Here is a 25000-nt window from a genome sequence, read left to right on the forward strand (position 1 = left end):
ACAGTGAGAGGCCTGTCTCAGCCACTTTTCCTTGTAGGTAATATCAGATGTATGTTGTGTGTGTGCGTGGGTGTGTGTGTGGACACGTTTTACTATACTCGTGAGTACCAAAGTTCTCACAAGAATAGTAAACCAACCAAAAATCAGAGACGTGGGGACACAATTAGTGTTAATTAGTGTTAGCGGTTAAGGTTAGGTTGAGGGAAAATAGGATTTTGAATGGGAATCAATTGTTGGTCCCCAAAAAGTCCACACAAGTATAGTAAGACATAGATGTGCCTGTGTGTGTGTGTGTGTGTGTGTGTGTGTGTGTGTGTGTGTGTGTGTGTGTGTGTGTGTGTGTGTGTGTGTGTGTGTGTGTGTGTGTGTGTGTGTGTGTGTGTGTGTGTGTGTGTGTGTGTGTGTGTGTGTGTGTGTGTGTGTGTGTGTGTGTGTGTGTACAGCAAAATTATCTGTTTCTTTGGATTTACTATTTATAGGTATGTGTTTGGGTAAAATGAACATTTGTGTTTTATTCTATTAACTACTGACAACATTTCTCCCAAATTCCAAATTAAAATATTGTATATTTATTTATTTGCAGAAAATGACATCTATCTTCCTCTTGATCACATTCCAGAGTTTTTCAATGGGGTTCAGGTCTGGAGATTGGGCTGGCCATGACAGGGTCTTGATCTGGTGGTTTTCAATGGGATTCAGGCCTGGAGATTGGGCTGGCCATGACAGGGTCTTGATCTGGTGGTCCTCCATCCACACCTTGATTGACCTGAATGTGTGGCATGGAGCATTGTCCTGCTGGAAAAACCAACAGCACTCACTGTTGCCTCTAGTGGCTGGTTTCCACATCATCTCCCAACGTCCTCAGACATGGATGGATGTCGAATGACTTGTCACGGTGACCAGGCTGGTGTGTGTGTGCACTTGCGCGTGTGTGTCACCCTATGTACGCCTTGTCAAAGTGATTAGTCTTTGCTCCACTGTGGGGCCTGCTAGAGCTTATATTCTGATTTAATATGGCTATGTCTACACTCTCTCTATTTCTCTCTCTCTGTATGTGTGTGTGTCTGAATATGTCTTAAATCTGCACACTTGACTGATTTCTGATGAAACGCAGAGACAGTAGAAGTCACTCAGCTGACACACACACACACACACACACACACACACACACACACACACACACACACACACACACACACACACACACACACACACACACACACACACACACACACACACACACACACACACACACACACACACACACACACACACACACACACACACACACACACACACACACACACACACACACACACTCAATAATTATACACAGTACCAGTCAAAAGTTTGGACACACCTACTCATTCATGTCTTTTTCTTTAGTTTACTATTTTATACATTGTATAAGAATAGTGTAGACATCAAAACTGTTAAATAACACATGAAATCATGTAGTAACCAAAAAAGTGTTAAACAAATCAAAATATATTGTATATTTGAGATTCTTCAAAGTAGCCAACCTATGCCTTTATGACAGTGTCATGACGTTGGCCTGGGATGTAGGTTTATGACAGTCATAAATAACTCTTCACCCCTTTTTCCTCTCTCTACCCTACTGATGTTACATTTGCAAAATCCTTGGTTAACATAGAGATTCTGGGAACATCAGAAGGTGGGGGGAAATGAACAATATTCTGGTAATCTGACCAATGGTACTTAATGAATATGATGTCAGTTCAGTTGTCATCTGAGACATTCTCATCAATGATAAGATGACATCAATTCTACCATGGAAAGTCTACACATCAGAGTTATCGGATTCACATGGAATTGTTGTTCAATTTAAATGTTTGAATTTGAAATTATTCGTGATGGGATGAAATGTGATTTTAGCTTCTAAAATGTGAGATTTGGGTTTTCATAAGATAGGGCTCTGCTCAGTCAGTGGCCCGCCCCTGTGAAAGGACATGAGCCATAAAACTTTTCAAACACGCCCTCCTCTCCCTTCCTATATAAGCCCTTGACGACAATGTAACCTCCTGTTCTGAGGACGTGAGGACGACGGTCCGATGTCCGAATGGTTCAGATAATAACTATAGAACGAAGCCAACATCAGCGTGAGCTTTGGTTGCGAATGGTATGAACTTTGAACTCTCATTCACTACAGAAGTGATACCTCCTAGCCGTTGAGTTAGCAACAGCCGCTGCAAACGAGGGTTAGGAAGGAACAGACAGAGTACCCCGTCTACCACACAACGACGTTACTACAACGTATTCAATTTACCAGCAGAGACATTCTTCAAAGGACAAAGGACTCGGTTGGGCAACACGGCCTTCCATCTACCACCAACCTACCGAATGGCAGCTCAGAGTAAATATTTATTGCATTTACCTTTTCCAAATGGCCTGTAATTTAGAATGCATAAGATACTGTATGTACGATAGCACAGCTTCGCCCTTTGTTCCTCAGTCTTCCCGCTCTTTCACTCAAACCCAGACCCTTTTCTTTTGTGTAACCAGCTGTCATATCTGTTCTGCCCGCTAGGGACGTTTTCCTCTATGATGTAATTTGTAATCAAGTTATGATTTAAATGTGTATGTGTAATTCTGTGTGATTAGTTAGGTATTTAGTAAATAAATAATTAAACCCAATTTTGTATTGCTGATTCAACTTGTTAGCCAGGGTTCTTGCAGATAACCAAGAATTTACAACTTTCAGATGAGACTGAATTAATACGGCGATTAATATTGACTACTATTGATGTAAAATATTACTAGGTCTTTAAGATTTTATTCGGAAGATAACAGCTCTATAAATAATATTTGTGGTGCCCAACTCTCTAGTTAATTACATTTACATGATTAGCTCAATCATTTTATAGAATAGCATGTCATATTTTTAATCCTGCATAGCCAAATACACGACAACAGCTTTGGACACTCTTGGCATTTTCTCAAAGAACTTTGTGAGGTAGTCACCTGAAATGCATTTCAATTAACAGGGGTACCTTGCTAAAAGTTAATTTGTGGAATTTATTTCCTTCTTAATGCATTTGAGCCAATCAGCGTTTGAGCCAATGTGTTGTGACAAGGTAGGGGTGGTATACAGAAGATGGCCCTATTTGGTAAAAGACCAAGTCCATATTATGGCAAGAACAGCTCAAATAAGCATTGACAAACGACAGTCCATCATTACTTTAAGACATGAAGGTCAGTCAATACGGAACATTTCAAGAACTTTGAAAGTTTCTTCAAGTGCAGTCGCGAAAGCCATCAAGTGCGATGATGAAACAGGCTTTCATGAAGATTGCCACAGGAAAGGAAGACCCATAGTTACCTCTGCTGCAGAAGATAAGTTCATTAGAGTTATCAGCCTCAGAAATTGTGGCCCAAATAAATGCTTCACAGAGTTCAAGTAACAGACACATCTCAACATCAACTGTTCAGAGAACACGGTCGAATTGCTGCAAAGAAACCACTACTAAAGGCAACCAATAAGAAGAAGAGATTTGCTTAGGCCAGGAAACACAAGCAATGGACATTAGACTGGCAGAAATCTGTCCTTTGGTCTGATGAGTCCAAATATGAGATTTTTGGTTCAAACCTCTGTGTCTTTGTGAGACGCAGAGTAGGTGAACGTATAAAGCAATAAGGAGGAGGTGTTATGGTGTGGGGGTGCTTTACTGGTGACACTGTCAGTAATATATTTAGAATTCAAGGCACACTTAACCAGCATGGCTACCACAGCATTCTGCAGCGATACGCCATCCTATCTGGTTTGCGCTTAGTGAGATTATAATTTGTTTTTCAACAGGACAATGACCCAACACACCTCCAGGCTGTGTAAGGGCTATTTGACCATGAACGAGAGTGATGTAGTGCTGCATCAGATGACCTGGTCTCCACAATCACCCGACCTCAACCCAATTGAGATGGTTTGGGATGAGTTGGACCACAGAATGAAGGAAAAGCAGCCAACAAGTGCTCAGCATATGTGGAAACTCCTTCAAGACTGAATGCCAATAGTGTGCACAGCTGTTAACGAGGCAAAGGGTGGCTACTTTGAAGAATCAAAAAACTAAAATATATTTAGATTTGTTTAACCCTCTTGTTGTGTTCGTTTCATGTTAATTAATTCTGTGTTCCGGGTCCAAAATGACCACCCCATTATAGCTGATTATAAATCCATAATAACACATATATTATCACCTAATGTTGTGTTAGATCTTTTTATCAACTTAAGTTCTTGTGAACATTACAAGTTTTAAACTTCTATTTGCTTTTTCTGGCCTGTAGGCCTCATTGACCGGAGCTCATACAACTAATTGTTTTGAGTAAAACAAAGCATAATGTATGGATTATTTTGACTATAACAAATATTCAGATGAAACATATTGTGCTATTTATCACAGACTACTTTGTGTCAAAGTTTAACAAGGACTCTCTCCTCCTCACCAGTGTCATGATCAAAGATATGATCAAGAGCCTCACATACAGTATATCGTTTGGTCATTGTGCTGCCACAGAATGAATTGTGAGCAAGGCCTCAAAAAAGCTTTATATACCAGAGCTGAGAGAACAGTTCTATATATTATTGAAACAATGTTACAATTGTTTGTGAGAATGCCAACAGGTGTGGTTCCCGTGGGGGAAAGATTCTATTGGGGAAAGGTTCCCATGGGGGTTGACATGGAAACCAAGAAGGGAAGTGAGGTGTGTGTGTGTGTGTGTGTGTGTGTGTGTGTGTGTGTGTGTGTGTGTGTGTGTGTGTGTGTGTGTGTGTGTGTGTGTGTGTGTGTGTGTGTGTGTGTGTGTGTGTGTGTGTGTGTGTGTGTGTGTGTGTGTGTGTGTGTGTGTGTGTGTGTGTGCTCAAACACACATGCATGTGGGGGTATGGGAGAGGAAGTGTGTCCATCTGATGAATGGGCATGTACCTGAACTCAATTTTATACACTAATTGTATTCTCACCCATTCATTTTAAATGACCGGTCATTTTTGGACCGGGAACACCACAGGTGTACAAAAGTTAAATAAAACACCCCAATTTTATGAATATCATCCAAATCTATTTTGTGTGTTCAGATGCACTGTGTGGACAAAGTCCTGGAACCTTATGACAATCAGAATTAAATAACTTGAAAACTTGTAAATCGGTCCAATTCGACCGGAACACAGCAGGAGGGTTAACACCTTTTTGGTTACTACATGATTCCATCTGTGTTATTTCATGTCTTCATTAAAAATATATGGGGGATTGGAAATGATGCAGACAATTACATTAATGGAAGCTACAATCTAACTGCAATATTAAAGCTGATCTACCCCACACCCATTTTAAAAAATAAAAATAATAATTAATGCTAAATACATGTCCTCCTACAATTGCTCCCTCCCTCCCCCTCGTTCTTCTTCTTCTTCTTCTCTCTTTCTCTCTATTCTTTTCTCTCCTCCCTCTCTCTCTGGCTATGCTAATATCTCTGCTGACTTACAGGTAACACTAAGACCAATAGTGTTACTTACAGTGTGTGTGTTTTAGAATTAGCATATTGCCTCCATCAGAGGCTAATAACCCATAAACATGTATTGCTGTAAGCGATCACAACTAGATGGGATCAATAGTGCTGTGACTGTCAGAGATTTGTATTTACCTAAAAAAAAGTGAGTATTGGTCTCATCGGGTTCTCCTATACACATCTGCCTAAGGTCATGGCATGATTCATTGACTGACTTGGCGATTAGATTTGTTAGCATTGTATTATGTTGTCTGTATCTCATTTCTTCTTCTTGTCCATCTCTTTGTACTAAAGTATCTCATCATATCATCATATCATCAGGAGAGAGGCGTGTTAACGTGCATGACCTTGTAAACATAGCACTTTAGAGTTTCTGTATGATGTCATTATTACTGCCTCATTTCAGAGCTCTGGGATCAAATGCAGCCCTAGCTAGTTATTAGATCTGTGTGTGTGTGATGCATCCTCAATGCCCACAACTCTTTCTTCTGCCTGCTCTCTCTTCTTTTCTTTTCTCTCTCAACCATGACTCCGTTTCCTCTGCTGTTGCAGAGGTCCTGTGATTACCATTCCAGGAGAGTAGAGAAGGAGCTAGAGAGTGAGGTATAGACATAGAGAAGGAGCTAGAGAGTGAGGTATAGACATAGAGGAAAGGGAGGGAGGAGAGACTCCCGGCTAAAAATAGAGCAGTCTGTATCTGACTGGTGATTCATAAGTCTGTGAGTCATTCAACTAGTCAGCACTGAGGAGGGACGGAGGGAATGGAGACAGGGATGGAGACAGGGATGGAGACAGGGATGGAGACAGGGATGGAGACAGCGATGGAGACAGGGATGGAGACAGGGATGGAGACAGGGATGGAGACAGGGATGGAGACAGCGATGGAGACAGCGATGGAGACAGCGATGGAGACAGGGATGGAGACAGGGAAGGAGACAGGGAAGGAGACAGGGATGGAGACAGGGATGGAGACAGGGATGGAGACAGCGATGGAGACAGGGATGGAGACAGGGAAGGAGACAGGGAAGGAGACAGGGATGGAGACAGGGATGGAGACAGGGATGGAGACAGGGAAGGAGACAGGGATGGAGACAGGGATGGAGACAGGGAAGGAGACAGGGATGGAGACAGGGATGGAGACAGGGATGGAGACAGGGATGGAGACAGCGATGGAGACAGGGATGGAGACAGGGAAGGAGACAAGGATGGAGACAGGGATGGAGACAGGGATGGAGACAGCGATGGAGACAGGGAAGGAGACAGGGATGGAGACAGGGATGGAGACAGGGATGGAGACAGGGATGGAGACAGGGATGGAGACGGGGAAGGAGACAGGGATGGAGACAGGGAAGGAGACAGGGATGGAGACAGGGAAGGAGACAAGGATGGAGACAGGGATGGAGACAGGGATGGAGACAGGGATGGAGACAGGGAAGGAGACAAGGATGGAGACAGGGATGGAGACAGGGATGGAGACAGGGATGGAGACAGGGATGGAGCGAGTGAGGGGACAAAGTGGGAAAGAGATGAAAGGGAAGAGGAAAAGAGAGAAAGAAAATAAGATAAATAAACCATTAAGAAATGTCAAACCTTGTTACTAAAACTAAATAGTAGCTAAAACGGTCAGTAACACAACTTAGATTAAAAAGTTGTGAGATCCCCATGTTAAGTCACACACACACATACAAACAAATGCAAACACCTATACACCCACGGCAGCAGCTTGAAATTGAAAAAAAAAGATGGTTCTGCCGAGTTGTTCTGCGGATTTATTTGAGGAAGGAAAGAGAGGAGGGCTCCACCACACCACTCTATCACTAGAGTATCTTACCTAGTTATTTTCAGATGATCTCAGTTTGCTTTTTTGTAGCTTTGGTAACTTCTGCTCACTCCTCTCCCTATAGGCTTTACAGATGCTCCCCCACCCCTTGGCTCCAACCCTTCTAATTTTGTGTACCCTGCGCGCAATGGAATGCCGATTTGATCTCAGCCTACTGTATGCTGCCCTTCAGTCTCTAGACTGATGGAGACATGGATCACACCAGAGAACACTCCTACTCCAGCTTCTCTCTCTTCATCTGACTACGTTTTCTCTCAATGTCCGAGAGCATCTAGTCGTTGCATTGGTGGCACTCATTTCTCCCTCCCTCACCTGTCAATCTCCTCATTTGAATTCCATGCTTTCACTGTCACTTGTCCACTCAAGCGATAGATGACAAACATTATTGTCATCTATCGCCCACCAGGTGCCCTTAGAGAGTTCCTCAATGAGCTTGACACCTTGATAAGCTAATTTTCTGATAATTGCTCACTGCTTTTCAACTGGGCGCCTTTAATACATCTCTTTCCAACTCTCTCTTTCCCCTCCTTGCCTCTTTGACCTCACCCTTTCCCAGTCCCCTCCTACTCTCAAGGCAGGCAATACGCTTGACCTCCTTTTTACTAGAGGCTTTTCGCCTTCTAATCTAACTGAAACCCCCCTCCAAGTCTCTGATCACTACTTTGTTTCCTTTTCTGTCTCCCTTTCCTCTAACCCAAACCACTCTGTCACGCCCTGACCGTAGAGAGCGTTTTCTGTCTCCCTTTCCTCCAAACCTAACCACTCTGTCACTCCCTGACCGTAGAGAGCGTTTTCTGTCTCCCTTTCCTCCAAACCTAACCACTCTGTCACGCCCTGACCGTAGAGAGCGTTTTCTGCTTCCCTTTCCTCCAAACCTAACCACTCTGTCACGCTCTGACCGTAGAGAGCGTTTTCTGTCTCTATTTTGGTTTGGTCAGGGTGTGATTTGGGTGGGCATTCTATGTCCTTTTTCAATGTTTTGTATTTCTTTGTTTTGGCCGGGTATGGTTCTCAATCAGGGACAGCTGTCTATCCTTAGGTAGCTTTTTCCCACCTGGGTTTTGTGAGTAGTTATTTTCTATTTAGTGTTTGCACCTTACGGTACTGTTTCGGTTTAATTTATTCTCTTGTTATTTTGCATTAGTGTTCAGTTCAATAAACAAACATGAACACTTACCACGCTGCGCTTTGGTCCTCCTACTCTTCCGACGACGAACGCAGTTACACACTCAGCCGGTACCCAGATGGTCATGTGCCATCACAATCTTCCCTCACTCTTTCACTACTCTCTCCTCTTCTATCTTATAATCTCTCCCTTCTGCTAAATCATTCTCCCTCATGATTCTGCTTCTTCGACCCTACACAGAAAAAAAGGGGTGTAAAAATGACAGTGTTGACTTATTATAACCCAGGGTGAGTATTTTCAACATTATGAGGAGTCAATGAGCTCTAGTGTCAGAATTAAATCGGAGTGTAAAATGAGGCAGTCGTTGCAGTGTAAAAGCAATGTCACTTTCGTATGGAGGAGACCAAGGCGCAGCGTGATATGAATACATGTTCTTTAATAAGACGAAGAACACTTAAACTATACAAAATAACAAAACTAACGTGAAGCTATACTGTACTGGACTCTGGAGACGCACAGGAAGCCTGGTACGTGGTGCCGGCACTGGTGGTACCGGACTGGAGACACGCACCTCAGGGCGAGTGCGGGGAGAAGGAACAGGGTGTACTGGACTGCCGAGTCGCACTATATGCCTAGTGCGTGGTGCCGGCACTGGAGGTACCGGGCTGGGGACTCGCACCTCAGGGAGAGTGCGAGGAGCAGGACCAGGGAGTACTGGACCCTGGAGGCGCACTGTAGGCCTGGTGCGTGGTGCCGGCACTGGTGGTACTAGGCTGGGGACACGCACCTCAGGGCGAGTGCGAGGAGCAGGAACAGGGCGTACTGGGCTGTGGAGGCGTACTGGAGGTCTGGAGTGTAAAGCTGACAACCCGTCCTGGCTGGATGCTCATTCTAGCCCAGCCAATGCGAGGAGCTAGAATATAGCGCACCGGGCTAGAAATGCGCACTGGAGACACTTGCCCATCTCTGCATAACAAGGTGCCTGACCAGTTACACGCTCCCCCCGGTAAGCACGAGGAGTTGGCTCAGGTCTCCTACCTGACTTAGCCAATCTCCTCATGTGCCAACCCCCTCAAAAATTATTGGGACTGCCTCTCGGGCTTCCGTGCTAGCCGTGTACCCTTATATCTTCGTCGTTCCTCCATTCTCCTGTATCCCTCCTCGCACTGTTCCAAAGAATCCCATGCAGGCTCTGGCATTCTCCCTGGATCGATCGACCAACTCTCAATCTCCTCCCAGGTTGTTACCCATTCGTCCCTCTCCCGGGTCCATTTCTCCATTAAGCGCTGTTCCTCCCATTCACGCTGCTTGGTCCTGTTATGGTGGGTTATTCTGTCTCGTTCGTCGTATGGGGGAGACCAAGGCAAAGCGCGATATGAATACATCTTACATTTACATTTACGTCATTTAGCAGACGCTCTTATCCAGAGCGACTTACAGTAGTGAGTGCAGACATATTTTCATATTTTTTCAAACTGGTCACCCCGTGAGAAACGAACCCACAACTCTGGCATGGCAAGCGCCATGCTCTACCAACTGAGCCACACAAGACGAAGAACACTTAAACTATACAAAATAACAAAACGAACGTGACGCTATATTATAAATGTGCATACACAGGCAACTAGACATAGACAATAACCCAGGAAATACCCAAAGAAGATGGCTGCCTAAATATGGTTCCCAATCAGAGACAACGATAAACAGCTGCCTCTAATTGAGAACCAATCTAGGCAACCATAGACATACATAAACACCTAGAAAGTAAACAACACCATAAACCTACAAAACCCCTAGACAGTACAAAAACACATTCATCACCCATGTCACACCCTGACCTAGCCAAAACAATAAAGAAAACAAAGAATACTAAGGTCAGGGCTTGACAAGCAACCTATTTCAATGGAATTTAAAAAATGTTTATGTGTGAATTTTAACACCATTTTGAGTCAAATGAACTGCTGAACGTCTGCTTCCAACTCACACTCTCAAACACATAGATCCACTGAACGCAGCTCACTCTCCAGATCCCCTGGATTCTGATCACCTGTTGACACACCTGTATGTCATTATCACACACTATTTCATTCAGTTCTTCACACCCCATCATTGTGAGGTATTGTTTGTTTTGTGACAGACTTCTATTCAGAGGGCTGGTTTTCCTGTAAGTCAATCCTCCCGTGTATGATAGATTTGCCTGCCTCACTAACGACGCCTTTTGCCTATTCCCTGCCTGTACTTTAACCTATCGGATTTCCTGTTATCAAACTATTGCCTGATCTCCCGGACTCCTTTACTAGCCTTTTCCCTGCATGTACTCTTGCCTTTTTGGACCCCCTGTGTATGACCTTCTGCCTGCCCCTGGACTCAGCTACCTGCCTCCTCCTGTGTTCCTTTGGAATAAACACCTGCTGCGCCCTGCGCTTGAAACCAGCTCTCTGTCTCCCATCATGTTCATTACAAGAGTAACTTTAACACTATGTAGACTGGGACAAAATGTTATCTGAAACAGTTGTAACGCCTGTCGTCGGAAGGGTTGGACCAAAGCGCAGCTTGAAAAGTGTTCATGATTTATTTTATTATCAAAAAACACTCTAACAAAGAAATAGACTCTAACCAGTCAGGCTTCAAGATGGGTCACTCAACCAAGACTACTCTCCTCTGTGTCACTGCTCTCCTCTGTGTCTCTTCTTAAATTTCCAAAACACTTGAGCATGCTGTCTCTGACCAACTTTCTTGCTATCTCTCTCCAAACGATCTTCTTGACTGTAACCAGTCAGGCTTCAAGATGGGTCACTCCACCGAGACTGCTCTCCTCTGTGTCATGGAGGCTCTCGGCACTGCCAAAGCTGACTCTCTCTCCTCTGTTCTCATCCTCCTAAATCTGTCAGCTGCCTTGAACAACATAAACCATCAGATCCTCCTCTCCACCCTCTCAGGCTGGGCATCTCAAGCTCTGCACACACTTGGATTGCATCCTACCTGTTAGGTCGCTCATACCAGATGATATGGAGAGGATCTGTGACTGCACCACATACTCTCACTACTGGTGTCCCACAGGGCTCGGTTCTAGGCCCTCTTCTCTCTATACACAAGTCAATTTACTTTGTTATAACCTCACATGGTATTTCCAGTCATTGCTATGCAGATGACACTCAATTACTTTTCTCTCTCCCCCCTTCTTTGCGTTCCTGGTAGATATCTCAGCTTGGATGTCAGCCCACCACCACAAGCTCAACCTTGACAAGAAGGAGCTTGTATTCCTCCCGGGCAAGCCATGTCCGCTCCAGGACCTCTCCATCATGGTTGACAACCCCACAGTGTCCGCCTCCCAGAGTGCAAAGAACCTTGAGCCTGGACAACACCCTGTTGTTCTCTGCAAACATCAAAGCAGTGACTCGCTCCTGCAGGTTCAAGCTTTACAACATCTGTAGAGTACGACCCTACCTCACACAGGAAGCAGCGCAGGTCCTAATCCAGGCACTTGTCATCTCCCATCTGGACTACTGCAACTTGTTGTTGGCTGGGCTCCCCACTTGTGCCATCAAACCCCTGCAACTTATCCAGAACGATGCAGCGTGCCTGGTATTCCCCCTGTCCTACGGACACTCCACTGGCATCCAGTCAAAGCTTGCATCCACTACAAGAACATGGTACTTTCCTACGGAACAGGAAGAGGAACTGCCCCTCCCTACCTACCAGGCTATGCTCAAATCCTACACACCAATCGAGTACTCTGTTCTGTCACCTCTGGTCTCTTGGACCTCCCACCTCTGACCTCCCGCTAAGCCTCGTCAATGTTATTTTTTGTCCTGGCACACCAATGGTGGAACCAGCTTCCCCCTGAAGCTAGGCCTGCAGAGTCCCTGTCCATCTTCCCGAAACCTTACCTCTTCAAAGATTAATTTAAATAATCCCACAGCACCCCCCCTTCCCCTCTATTTGGTGAACTAACTGAACTTTTTTCCCCATCACTAGCTCTGACTTTCCTGATAGCTACTTAAATTTTTTAATTACGACTGAGATATGTGGTTGTCCCACCTAGCTGAATGAATGCACTAACTGTAAGTCACTCTGGATAAGAGCATACTCTAAATAACTCTAATGTAAATGTTATACATCACTCATTGTTGAGTTAATGAATTCGATCAATATCCTTTTCTTTCTCGCTCTCATTCTCTCCATCAGTCTCTCCCTCCTTCTCCCCTTCTCTTTCCCTTCCCTTCATCCCTCTGTCCTCTCCCCCTTCCTTCTCTCCAATAATCTCTTTCTACTTTAAAAAAAAATCTCTCTCCTACCTGCAGTCAATGATCAAATGTCATCCCCAGATTAATGTCCCCTTGGCAATGTGGTTGTGTGCAGGTGTGTCTGTGTGTGTGTGTGTGTCTGTGTGTGTGTCTGCGTGTGCATGTGTGTGTGTGTGTGAGAGAGAGAGGTGTCACAATAAATAACAACAGATTCACTGATGGCCTGACCCTAGCCTTAACGCTACCCCTATCTCTCTCCCTCGCTCTATCTCTCTCTCTCTGACTCTGACTAAAATCTTATCACCAAATCAACACAGAGAGGTGGAAAGGGAGAGAATGGGAGGAGAGAGAAAAAAGAGAGAAAGAGACAGAGGGAAAGAGAGACAAAGACAGTTGGATAGATTAAGGGGGATGAGACAGTGAGAGTCACGACACAGGGTGATGTATAAGAGACCCTGCAGCACGCAGCTAGTTACTCACAAACCCACACTCTGATTTCAATACAACTACACAACTACACACTCACGCATACACGGGTAAAACACATGGATAAAACATTATGTGCACACACACACACAGACAAAATCACACACACGCACACACACACACACACACACAGACACAGGGAGCAGTGTTGTTTAGGTTAGTTAATTGTAGACAGGGCTGTCTTTCCTGCTTCACTGAGCTGAGCTGAGACATATTGCCATGGCTGTCAGTGATGCCTCAATGCTTACCAGATAAACAAGTGTGTGTTTTTCTGAGTGAGTGCATGCTTGTGTCTACGTGTGTGAATGTGTGTGCCTGAGTTTGTGTGCGATTGTCTTTCTGTGTGTGTGTCCTCTAGTGTGTTATCTATTATTTCATGACCTTTGAAGTATCCTAGGATACATGAAATTCCTGCAAAAACAACTGCATATCCTTAACTGTTGAGCATGATCTATTTAGCTAGACTTATTTATTGCACCAAAATCATTTGCTGAGTTAATATTAAACAATCTAAAAAATATATAACGTGTCTGTACTTCAACACCCAGTGGAAAGGGGTGAAGGACATGGAATGAGAAGGAGAAGTGGAGGGAGGGAGGGAGGGAAATTAAGAGAGAGGAGGGGGAAGAGACAAATAGAGGAGAGAGAGATAAGGGGGAGGAAACAGAGGGAAGAGGGGTAAGTGACAAATAGAGGAAAGAGAAATAGAGAGATAAGGAAGGAGAGAAATACAAAGAGGGGAGGGATAAGAGACAAGTAGAGAAGAGAGAGGGAGATGAGGGGGAAACAGCAAGAGAGGAGAGGGAATAAGGAAAGACAGGAAGGAGAGCGGAGAAAAAGAAAGAGTTGTCTCATTAATTTATTCTCCTCTGTCCTTTCTCCCTTATTCTTCTCCTTCACTATCTCACTCCCTCCTGTGTTTAGACACCTCCCTTTTCTCAGCTTCTCGCACTCTCACCCAGGCACTCTCTCCTCACCCCTCCTGACCTCCTTATCCCATAAAGCGGCAGGATTCCTCAAGGAATGGGGGGGGGGCAAGACAACATACATTCCTCAACACCTATTTTCACAAAACCCTCTCCAGACACACCCTCAAAAAAATCACATTCAAGAAAACATAAAAAAGGAATCTACAAAGATTGACGATATGACTGGATAGATACTGACCCCTGAATGACATGACCAAAAGTATGTGGACGTGTGCTCATCGAACATCTCATTCCAAAATCGTGGGCATTAATATGGAGACGGTCTCCCCTTTGCTGCTATAACAGCCTCAGATCTTCTGGGAAGGTTTTCCATTAGATGTTGGAACATGATTGCGGGGACTCACTTCCATTCAACCACACCAGCATTAGTGAGGTCGGGCACTGATGTTGGGTGATTAGGCCTGGCTCATAGTCGGCGTTCCGATTCATCCCAAAGGTGTCCGATGGAAGTTGAGGTCAGGGCTCTGTGCAGGCCAGTCAAATACCTCCGCACCGATCTCGACAAACCATTTCTGTATGTACCTCGCTTTGTACACAGGGCCATTGTCATTCTGAAACAGGAAAGGTATTCCCTAAACTGTTGCCACAAAGTTGGAAGCACAGAATCATCTAGAATGTCATTGCATGTTGTAGCGTTAAGATTTCACTTCACTGGAAATAAGGGGCCAAGCCCGAACCATGAAAAACAGCCCGAGACCATTATTCCTCTTCCACCAAACTTTACAGTTGGCACTATGCATTGGGGCAGGCAGCTTTCTCATGGAATCTGCCAAACCAAGATTCTTCTGTCGGACTGCCAGATAGTAGAGTGCGATTCATCACTCTAGAGAACACGTTTCCACTGCTCCAAAGTTCAATGGCAGCAAGTTGACGCTTGGCATTGTGCATGGTGATCATAGGCTTGTGTGCGGCTGCTCGGCCATGGAAACCCATTTCATGAAGATCCCTACGAACAGTTATTTTGCTGACGTTGCTTCCAGAGGCAGTTTGGAACTCAGTAGTGAGTTTTGCAACTGAGCCGTTGTTGCTCCTAGACGTTTCCACTTCACAATAACAGCACTTACAGTTGACCGGGGCAGCTCTAGCAGGACAGAAATTTGACAAACTGACTTGTTGGAAAGGTGGCATCGTATGACGATACCACGCTGAAAGTCACTGAGCTCTTCAGTAAGGTCATTTTACTGCCAATGTAAGATCAAATCAAATCAAATTTGATTGGTCACATACACATGGTTAGCAGATGTTAATGCGAGTGTAGCGAAATGCTTGGGCTTCTAGTTCCGACAGTGCAGTAATATCTAACAAGTAATCTAACAATTCCCCAACAACTACCTACAGTTGAAGTTGGAAGTTTACATACACCTTAGCCAAATACATTTACACTCAGTTTTACACAATTCCTGACATTTAATCCTAGTGAAAATTCCTTTGGTCAGTCAGGATCACCACTTTATTTTAAGAACGTGAAATGTGAAATGTCAGAATAAGAGTAGAGAGAATGATTTATTTCAGCTTTGATTTCTTCCATCACATTCCCAGTGGGTCAGAAGTTTACATACACTCAATTAGTATTTGATAGCATTGTCTTTAAATTGTTTAACTTGGGTCAAACATTTCGGGTAGCCTTCCACAAGCTTCCCACAATAAGTTGGGTGAATTTTGGCCCATTCCTCCTGAATGGAGAGCTGGTGCAACTGAGTCAGGTTTGTAGGCTTCCTTGCTCGCACACACTTTTTGAGTTCTGCCCACCCATGTTCTATAGGATTGAGGTCAGGGCTTTGTGATGGCCACTCCAATACCTTGACTTTGTTGTCCTTAAGCCATTTTGCCACAACTTTGGAAGTATGCTTGGGGTCATTGTCCATTTGGAAGACCCATTTGCGACCAAGCTTTAATTTGACTGATGTCTTGAGATGTTGCTTCAATATATCCACATAATTTTCCTGCCTCCATGAAGCCATCTATTTTGTGAAGTGCACCTGACCCTCCTGCAGCAAACCGCCCCCACAACATGATGCTGCCATCCCCGTGCTTCACGGTTGGAATGGTGTTCTTTGGCTTGCAAGCATCCCATTTTTTTCTCCAAACATAACGATGGTCATTATGGCCAAACAGTTCTATTTTTGTTTCATCAGACCAGAGGACATTTCTCCAAAAAGTACGATGTGCAGTTGCAAACCGTAGTCTGGCTTTTTTATGGCAGTTTTGGAGCAGTGGCTTCTTTCTTGCTGAGCGGCCTTTCAGGTTATGTCGATATAGGACTCATTTTACTGTGGATATGGATACTTCTGTACCTGTTTCTTCCAGCATCTTCACATGGTCCTTTGCTGTTGTTCTGGGATTGATTTGCACTTTTCGCAACAATTTACGTTCATCTCTAGGAGACAGCACACAATGATGTCAAGCAAAGAGGCACTAAGTTTGAATGTAGGCCTTGAAATACATCCACAGGTACACCTCAAATTGACTCAAATGAAGCTAATTAGCCCACCAGAAGCTTCTAATGCCATGACATCATTTTCTGGAATTTTCCAAGCTGTTTAAAGGCACAGTCAACTTAGTGTATGTAAACTTCTGACCCACTTGAATTATGATACAGTTAATTATACATTTAATAATCTGTCTGTTAACAATTGTTGGAAAAATTACTTGTGTCATGCACAAAATAGATGTCCTAACTGACTTGACAAAACTATAGTTCGTTAACAAGAAATATGTGGAGTGGTTGACAAACGAGTTTTAATGACTCCAAACTAAGTGTATGTAAACTTTCGACTTCAGCTATAATACACACAAATCTAAAGGGCTGAATGAGAATATATACATGTAAATATATGGATGAGCGATGGGCTAGCGGCATAGGCAAGTTGCAATAGATGGTATAAAATACAGTACATACTGTACATATGACATGAGTAATGTAAGATATGTAAACATTATTAAAGTGGCATTATTTATAGTGGCATTGTTTAAAGTGACTTGTGATCCATTTAGAAAAGTGTCCAGTGATTGTTGTCTCAATGTATGCAGCAGCCTCTCTGAGTTAGTGATGGCTGTTTAGCAGTCTGATGGCCTTGAGATAGAAGCTGTTTTTCAGTCTCTCGATCCCTGCTTTGATACACCTGTACTGACCTCACTTCCGGATGGTGGCAGTGTGAACAGGCAATGGCTAAGGTGGTTGTTGTCCTTGATAATCTTTTTGGCCTTCCTGTGACATTGGATGCTGTAGGTGTCATGGAGGGCAGGTAGTTTGCCCAGACTCCACCATCCACTGGAGAGCCTTGTGGTTGAAGGCATACAGCCCGACAGAATGCTCCCGATTGTGCATCTGTAAAAGTTTGACAGGGGTTTGGGTGACAAGCCAAATTTCTTCAGCCTCTCGAGGTTGAAGAGGCGCTACTGCGCCTTCCTCGCCACACTGTCTGTGTGGGTGGACCATTTCAGTTTGTCTGTGATGTATACGCCTAGGAACTTAATACTGTCCACCTTCCTCACTGCTGTCCCTTTGATGTGGATAGGGGGGTGCTCCCTCTGCTGTTTCTTGAAGTCCACGATCATCTCCTTTATTTTGTTGATTCTGAGTGAGAGGTTATTTTCCTCACACCACACTCCAAGGGCCCTCACCTCCTTCCTGGAGGCTGTCTCGTCATTGTTGGTAATCAAGCCAGCTACTGTAGTGTCATCTGCAAACTTGATGATTGAGTTAGAGGCGTGCATTGCCAGGCAGTCGTGGTTGAAGAAGGAGTACAGGAGGGGGATGAGCACACATCCTTGTGTGGTCCCAGTGTTGGGTCAGTGAAGTGGAGATGTTGTTTCCTACTTACACCACCTTTGGGGCGGCCCGTCAGAAAGTCCAGGACCCAATTGTATAGGGCGGGTTTGAGACCCAGGACCTCCAGCTTGATGATGAGCTTGGATGAAACTATGGTGTTGAATGCTGAGCTGTAGTCAATGAATAGCATTCTTACATATGTATTCCTCTTGTCCAGATGGGATAGGGTAGTGTGCAGTGTGATGGCGATTGCATCGTCTTTGGACCTGTTGGGGCGGTATGCAAATTGAAGTGGGTTTAGGGTGATTGATAAGGTGGACGTGATATGATCCTTGACTAGTCTCTCAAAGCACTTCATGATGACAAAAGTGAGTGCTATGGGGCGGTAGTCATTTAGTTCAGTTATCTTTGCCTTCGTGAGTACAGGAACAATGGTGGCCATCTTGAAGCATGTGGTGACAGCAGAATGGAATAGGGAGCATTTGAATATGTCTGTAAACACACCAGCCTGCTGGTCTGCGCATGCTCTGAGAACGCGGCTCGGGATGCAGCCTTGCGAGGGTTCATACGTTTAAATGTTTTACTCAAGTCGGCCACGGAGAAGGAGAGGGGGGGGGCGCAGTCCTTGTTAGAGTGCCGTGATGGTGGCACTGTATTATCCTCAAAGCGGGCAAAGAAGGTGTTTAGTTTGTCTGGAAGTGTGACATCGGTGTCCGTGACATGGCTGGTTTTCTTCTTGTCCGTGATTTCCTATAGACCCTGCCACATACGTCTTGTGTCTGAGCCGTTGAATTGCGACTCCACTTTGTCCCTGTTCCGTAATTTTGCTTGTTTGATTGCCTTGCAGAGGGACTAACTACAGAGTTTATATTCATCCATATTCCCAGACCTCTTTCCATGGTTAAATGCAGTGGTTTGTGCTTTCCGTTTGGCGCGAATGCCGCCATCCATACACAGTTTCTGGTTACGGTAGGTTTTAATAGTCACAGTGGGTACAACATCTCCAAGCACTTCCTTATAAACTCAGTCTTGAAGCGTGGATTCCGATTGGTCAGACCAGCGTTGAATGGTTCTAGTCACTGTTACATCCTGTTTGAGTTTCTGCCTATAAGACGCTAGGGGCAAGATGGCGCTGTAGTTGGATTTGCCAAAGGGAGGGCGGGGGTGGGCTTTGTATGCATTGCGGAAGTTAGAGTAGGAGTGATCGAGTGTATTACCCCCTCCCCGAGTACTGCAATCAATATTCTAAAATAATTTAGGTAGCCTTGTTCTCAATTTTGCTTTGTGAAAATCTCCAGCTACAATAAATGCAGCCTCAGGATATATGGTTTCCAGTTTACATAGAGTCCAGTGAAGTTCCTTGAGGACCGTTGTGGTGTCTGCTTGAGGGGGAATGTATACAGCTGTGATGATAACTGACGAGAATTCTCTTTGGTGATAATATGGCCGACATTTGATTGTAAGGAATTCTAGGTCAGGTGAGCATAAGGACTTGAGTTCCTGTATGTTGTTATGATTACACCATGAGTCGTTAATCTGCCCTTCATCTTCCCAGAGAGGTGTTTATCTCTGTCAGCTTAATGCATGGGGAAGACTAGTGGCTGAACCGATTCCAACAACATATCCCGAGAGAGCCATGTTTCCGTGAAACAGGGAATGTTACAATCTCTGATGTCTCTCTGGAAGGCAACCCTTGCTTGAATTTCATCTACCTTGTTGTCACGAGACTGGACATTGGTGAGTAGTATACTCTGGAGCGATGGGCGATGAGCACGTCCAAGGAGCCTGACCAGTTGGCTGCTCTGTCGGCCCCTTCTGCGGTGCCGTCGTTTTGGGTCGGCTTCTGGGATCAGTCGGATTCCTGGTCGTACTGTTGGTAAGTTGACGTTGCTCTTATATCCAATAGTTCTTCCGGGTTGTATGTAATAAGACTTAATATTTCCTGGGGTAACAAGGTAAGAAATAATACAGAAAAAAACTAAATGTTGCATAGTTTCCTAAGGACTCAAAGTGAGGCGACCATCTCTGTCAGCGTCATTGTGCCAAAAAATGATGGCGATTGCATGGTTGTGCTGTCGATGTATACACCTGTCAGTACCAAATCCACTCATTTGAAGGGGTGTCCACATACTTTTGTAGATACAGTTTATTCAGAAAGTTTTCAGATTAAATAGAAATATCACATTTACATAAGTATTCAGACCCAAACGTGAACCTTTGCCCCAGTCTGAAACAGGTTTTCATCAAGGATCTCTCTGTAATTTGCTCCATTCATTTTTCCCTTGTCCTGACTAGTCTCCCAGTCCCTGCCTCTGAAAAACATCCTCATAGCAAGATGCTGCCACCACCATGCTTCACCGTAGAAATAATATTGGCCAGGTGATGAGCGGTACCTGGTTTCCTCCAGAAGTGATGCTTGGAGTTCAGTCTAGGTTTCATCAGACCAGAGAATCTTTAGGTGCCTTTTGGCAAACTCCATGTGCCTCTTACTGAGGAGTGACTTCAGTCAGGCCCCTCTACCGTAAAGGCCTGATTGGTGGAGTGCTGCAAAGATGGTTGTCCTTCTGGAAGGTTCTCTCATCTCAACAGAGGAACTTTGAAGCTCCCTGACCAAGGCCCTTCTCCCCCGATTGCTCAGTTTGGCCGGGCGTCCATGGCTTGGTTTTTGCTCTGACATGCACTATCAACTGTGAGACCTTTCAAAATCATCTCCAATCAATTAAATTTACCAGAGGTGGACTCCAAACAAGTTGTAGAAACATCTGAAGGATGATCAATGGAAACCGGATGCACCTGAGCTCAATTTCAAGTCTCATAGAAAAGGGTCTGAATAGTTTTAAAACTTTTTTAATAAAAAAAGTTTGCTAAAATAACAAAAACCTGTTTTCACTTTGTCATTATGGGGTATTGTGTGTAAAAAAATGTCTGTAATTTAAAAAAAAATACATTTTAGAATAAGGCTGTAATGTAACAAAATGTGGAAAATTTTAAGGTGTCTGATTACTTTCCGATAATCAATGTATAGTGTACGCATTGACTGTTACTCTAAACATGCAGAGATAGAGACATTAATGAATGCAACATATACAAGTAACTGCCAAAATAAAGGAAACACCAACATAAGGGCCACCACGAGCTAGGACAGCTTCAATGCACCTTGGCATAGATTCTACTTTTCTCTGGAACTCTATTGGAGCGATGCGACAACATTCTTCCACGAGAAATTCCATCATTTGTTGATTGTGGTGGAAATCGCTAACACAGGCGTCGCTACAGAATCTCCCATAAGTGTTCAATTGGGTTGAGACCTGGTGACTAAGACTCAAGTGTTTCCATTATTTTGGCAGGTACCTGTATGTTTTCCCCCATGTCTTTTTATGTGCTCTTTTTAACTTCTTTCTGAGTGAGATACCTCCTCAACAGAGTATGTGAGAGTAGATCATGTGTTTGTGGGCATCTTCAGAGGTGTGTGTGTGTGTGTGTGTGTGTGTGTGTGTGTGTGTGTGTGTGTGTGTGTGTGTGTGTGTGTGTGTGTGTGTGTGCGTGCGTGCGTGCGTGCGTGCGTGCGTGCGTGCGTGCCTGCGTGCATGCATTTGTTCGTGTGTGTCCGCAGTCAGGGTATAAACAGTAGAGGTCAGCATACATAATATTGTACATACAGGGCTGAGTCAGCACTGTGGACAGCACCTATAGTTCCACCAGCCTGTTCAGCACTGTGGACAGCACCTATAGCTCCACCAGCCTGTTCAGCACCGTGGACAGCACCTATAGCTCCACCAGCCTGTTCAGCACCGTGGACAGCACCTATAGTTCCACCAGCCTGTTCAGCACTGTGGACAGCACCTATAGATCAACCAGCCTGTTCAGCACCGTGGACAGCACCTATAGTTCCACCAGCCTGTTCAGCACCGTGGACAGCACCTATAGTTCCACCAGCCTGTTCAGCACCGTGGACAGCACCTATAGTTCCACCAGCCTGTTCAGCACCGTGGACAGCACCTATAGATCAACCAGCTTGTTCAGCACCGTGGACAGCACCTATAGTTCCACCAGCCTGTTCAGCACCGTGGACAGCACCTATAGTTCCACCAGCCTGTTCAGCACCTATAGTTCCACCAGCCTGTTCAGCACTGTGGACAGCACCTATAGTTCCACCAGCCTGTTCAGCACTGTGGACAGCACCTATAGCTCCACCAGCCTGTTCAGCACCGTGGACAGCACCTATAGTTCCACCCGCCTGTTCAGCACCATGGACAGCACCTATAGTTTCGCCAGCCTGTTCAGCACCGTGGACAGCACCTATAGATCAACCAGCCTGTTCAGCACCGTGACCAAACACCCATAGTTCCACTGGCCTGTCCAGCACCGTGGATAGTACCTATAGTTCCACCAGCCTGTTCAGCACTGTGGACAGCACCCATTGTTCCACCACCCTGTGGACAGGGCGAGGTAACCCAAGTAAGTTCACCCAGTGAATAGTGAGAGTGTATGTTGTGTATGCCCGTGTGTGTGTTCTCCAGTCCTTACCTAGCCGAGGGTCATACTGTCTCATCTGAACCTCTTCCACACAGTCGGCAGGGAACCAGCCTGTTCTCCCCTTGACCGTGCCCTCCCAGAAACCTCCTTCTCCTATACTCAACACTGACACAGGAGAGAGAGAGAGAGAGAGAGAGAGAGAGAGAGAGAGAGAGAGAGAGAGAGAGAGAGAGAGAGAGAGAGAGAGAGAGAGAGAGAGAATATAGTTAACTACAGCAAATGTACAGTACATTGCAGGTTAACAGATGAGTCTCCACTGTGGCTGAAAGGGAAGTCGATGTCACAGAATGTTGAGTGGAGTCAATAATCACACAGTTCTTGTATCCTTTGTGGATAAAGTGGAGACAATTGAATGTTTTTATTTAAATATTAACCTTTATTTAACCAGGCAGTCCCATTGATGTCAGAAGGCCTCACCACCAAGGAATACCTGACATTTTATTTCCTCAAAATAACAGGCACATACCCACCAATGGCAATCACGAAGTAGCTAGCCATCAGATATTGCATTAGAAGGGGATGTGTGTGCTCTTAGTCAAGGCTAAGAACTTGTGTGTGTGTGTGCATGTGTTCATGTGAAACCTGCTGTGGTAATTAGAGATGAATGTATGGTTGATATTGATCTTCGCTGCAGGACTGAGACAAGCGCTCATTTCCACTAAGCTCATCCATTACCCCAACACACACACACACACACACATTACCCCTAGCACACGCAGTCTAACAAGAAGGATAAAGAGCTGGACACACATATATTTTGTCACACACACACACATTACCACTAGCACACACAGGCTAACAAGAAGGCTAAATAGCCGAACACGCATATATTCCAGCACACACACATACACACACAAGAAAACACACACACACACAAACACACACCAGAGAACACCAGCTGGAACTCTGGCTGTGCTTCACTGAGCCTCATCCTTCCATGGTTGCTAGGTTACGGCAAAGTCAGGTTGCAGCATGGGGCTGGTCTGGAGAATGTTAGAATGATGGGATGTTAACATGTTGGATTATTGGTATGTCAAAATGATTTTTCCTGAATAGGAGGATAAATTTGCAACAGTTGACTTCTTACATCACAGGACAGGGGACGTCACAATCATTTGGCAACTGCACTAGCACTTCACTAGCCTCCGAGTTCACATCTGCTACATTACCAATAGCAAATCAGCAAGGAACCAGACGCCCAGTCCAAGAACTCTGAGCACAGGCAGGGTTCACTATGATCGGGAAAAGCAGTTGCATCGACCCTTTCTGGTGGAGGAAACATGCTCTGATCCCTCTCTCTGATCATAGCTTAATCCTGCATCATTGTGAATCTCCTGCGTATACGCCCTCTCTACCTCTGTACGCTAACTTGGCACGGAATCAGTACACAGCACTAAGCCATCAGCTTGCCTTCACTCCATTCAGAAACGTGTCAACAGTGAAAAGTGGTAGACCTTCAGGGAGATGATTCCCCCCCTCTAATTCACCTTCTCCAGCTGAATACACCCTGTGCTAGCTGTAATCAAGGACCAGGAAACCAGCCTGCCAATTAGCAGACAGCCACTTTAAGCTCCTCAAAAACCCCACAGCATCGCGTCACCACTTAATCCTCTCTCTGATATCAACTCATATCCCACATCAACATTCATACTTCAAATTAAATGTTTCATCTGAGTCACTCCAAACTAACACCTCAAATCACATGAACATTGTATTCTATTCATGACAACTATAGTCTCCTATATTGATGAATGTCAACTATTGGGTATGTAAGAAAAGTGAAACTTTAAAAAAAGTGTTCAGAAATGTTAAGTATCATTTGGAGTCATGTTTTCTATTCCAACACAACATGAATGCATCATTTTTGAACCACCAACGTCTGATCGGGATGACATGCTGAACTACAGATTATTGAGGGTCAGGAAACAAATCCCACAGGTCTTTCTGATTGGTTCTGCTCCCCATAACCCAGTCACAAGACATGAGCCAACGATTTAACTGTCATGGATCCGTCCAGAACATTCATTACGAACACCTGGCCCCTATTCCCAGTGATTAGTAACTATATAAGTGTGTTCTTGGTTTACCATAGTGCTGTCGATTATTGTTACAATGTCCGTTGGTGTGTGTGAGTACCTGTTTATTATTTATGGGCATTCATCCCATTGTGGATTGTGCAGATGATTACGGGTCTTGTCCCATGTGTAAATCATTGAGTGCTTGTGGTATTTATTCGAGGTACTCCTCCTTTTGTTTTGATTTCAACCCTGTGTTTTGTATAGTGTTTTTTGGTCTTCGTCCCCGTGCCTTTCACACGGCACGCCGTAATTTGGGAGTAATAAAAAAAAAAAACTATTACGCATTCCTGCGCCTGTCTCCTGAATCATTTATACCAACGTGACATTAACAGTGTGCTTCATGCGGCAGGCTCACCAATAAAACCGGGAAACTGTTCACATGAACACCATGCAACGACCCCTGACAGTG

At 44.6% G+C, this 25000-nt stretch overlaps 1 protein-coding gene across 1 annotated transcript in view; it reads right to left on the reverse strand.

The window, feature by feature from the left end:
- The window catches only part of shank3a (SH3 and multiple ankyrin repeat domains 3a), a 308896-nt gene that overhangs the window by 76833 nt on the left and 207063 nt on the right, over window positions 1–25000 (reverse strand). The window contains exon 14 of the mRNA XM_046360126.1: window positions 22505–22618. Within this exon, the coding sequence (XP_046216082.1) occupies window positions 22505–22618 (114 nt within the window). The remainder of the gene's footprint in view (window positions 1–22504; window positions 22619–25000) is intronic.

This window comes from Oncorhynchus gorbuscha, linkage group LG01 (genome assembly GCF_021184085.1).
Source record: "Oncorhynchus gorbuscha isolate QuinsamMale2020 ecotype Even-year linkage group LG01, OgorEven_v1.0, whole genome shotgun sequence".
Taxonomy (NCBI): Eukaryota; Metazoa; Chordata; class Actinopteri; order Salmoniformes; family Salmonidae; genus Oncorhynchus; species Oncorhynchus gorbuscha.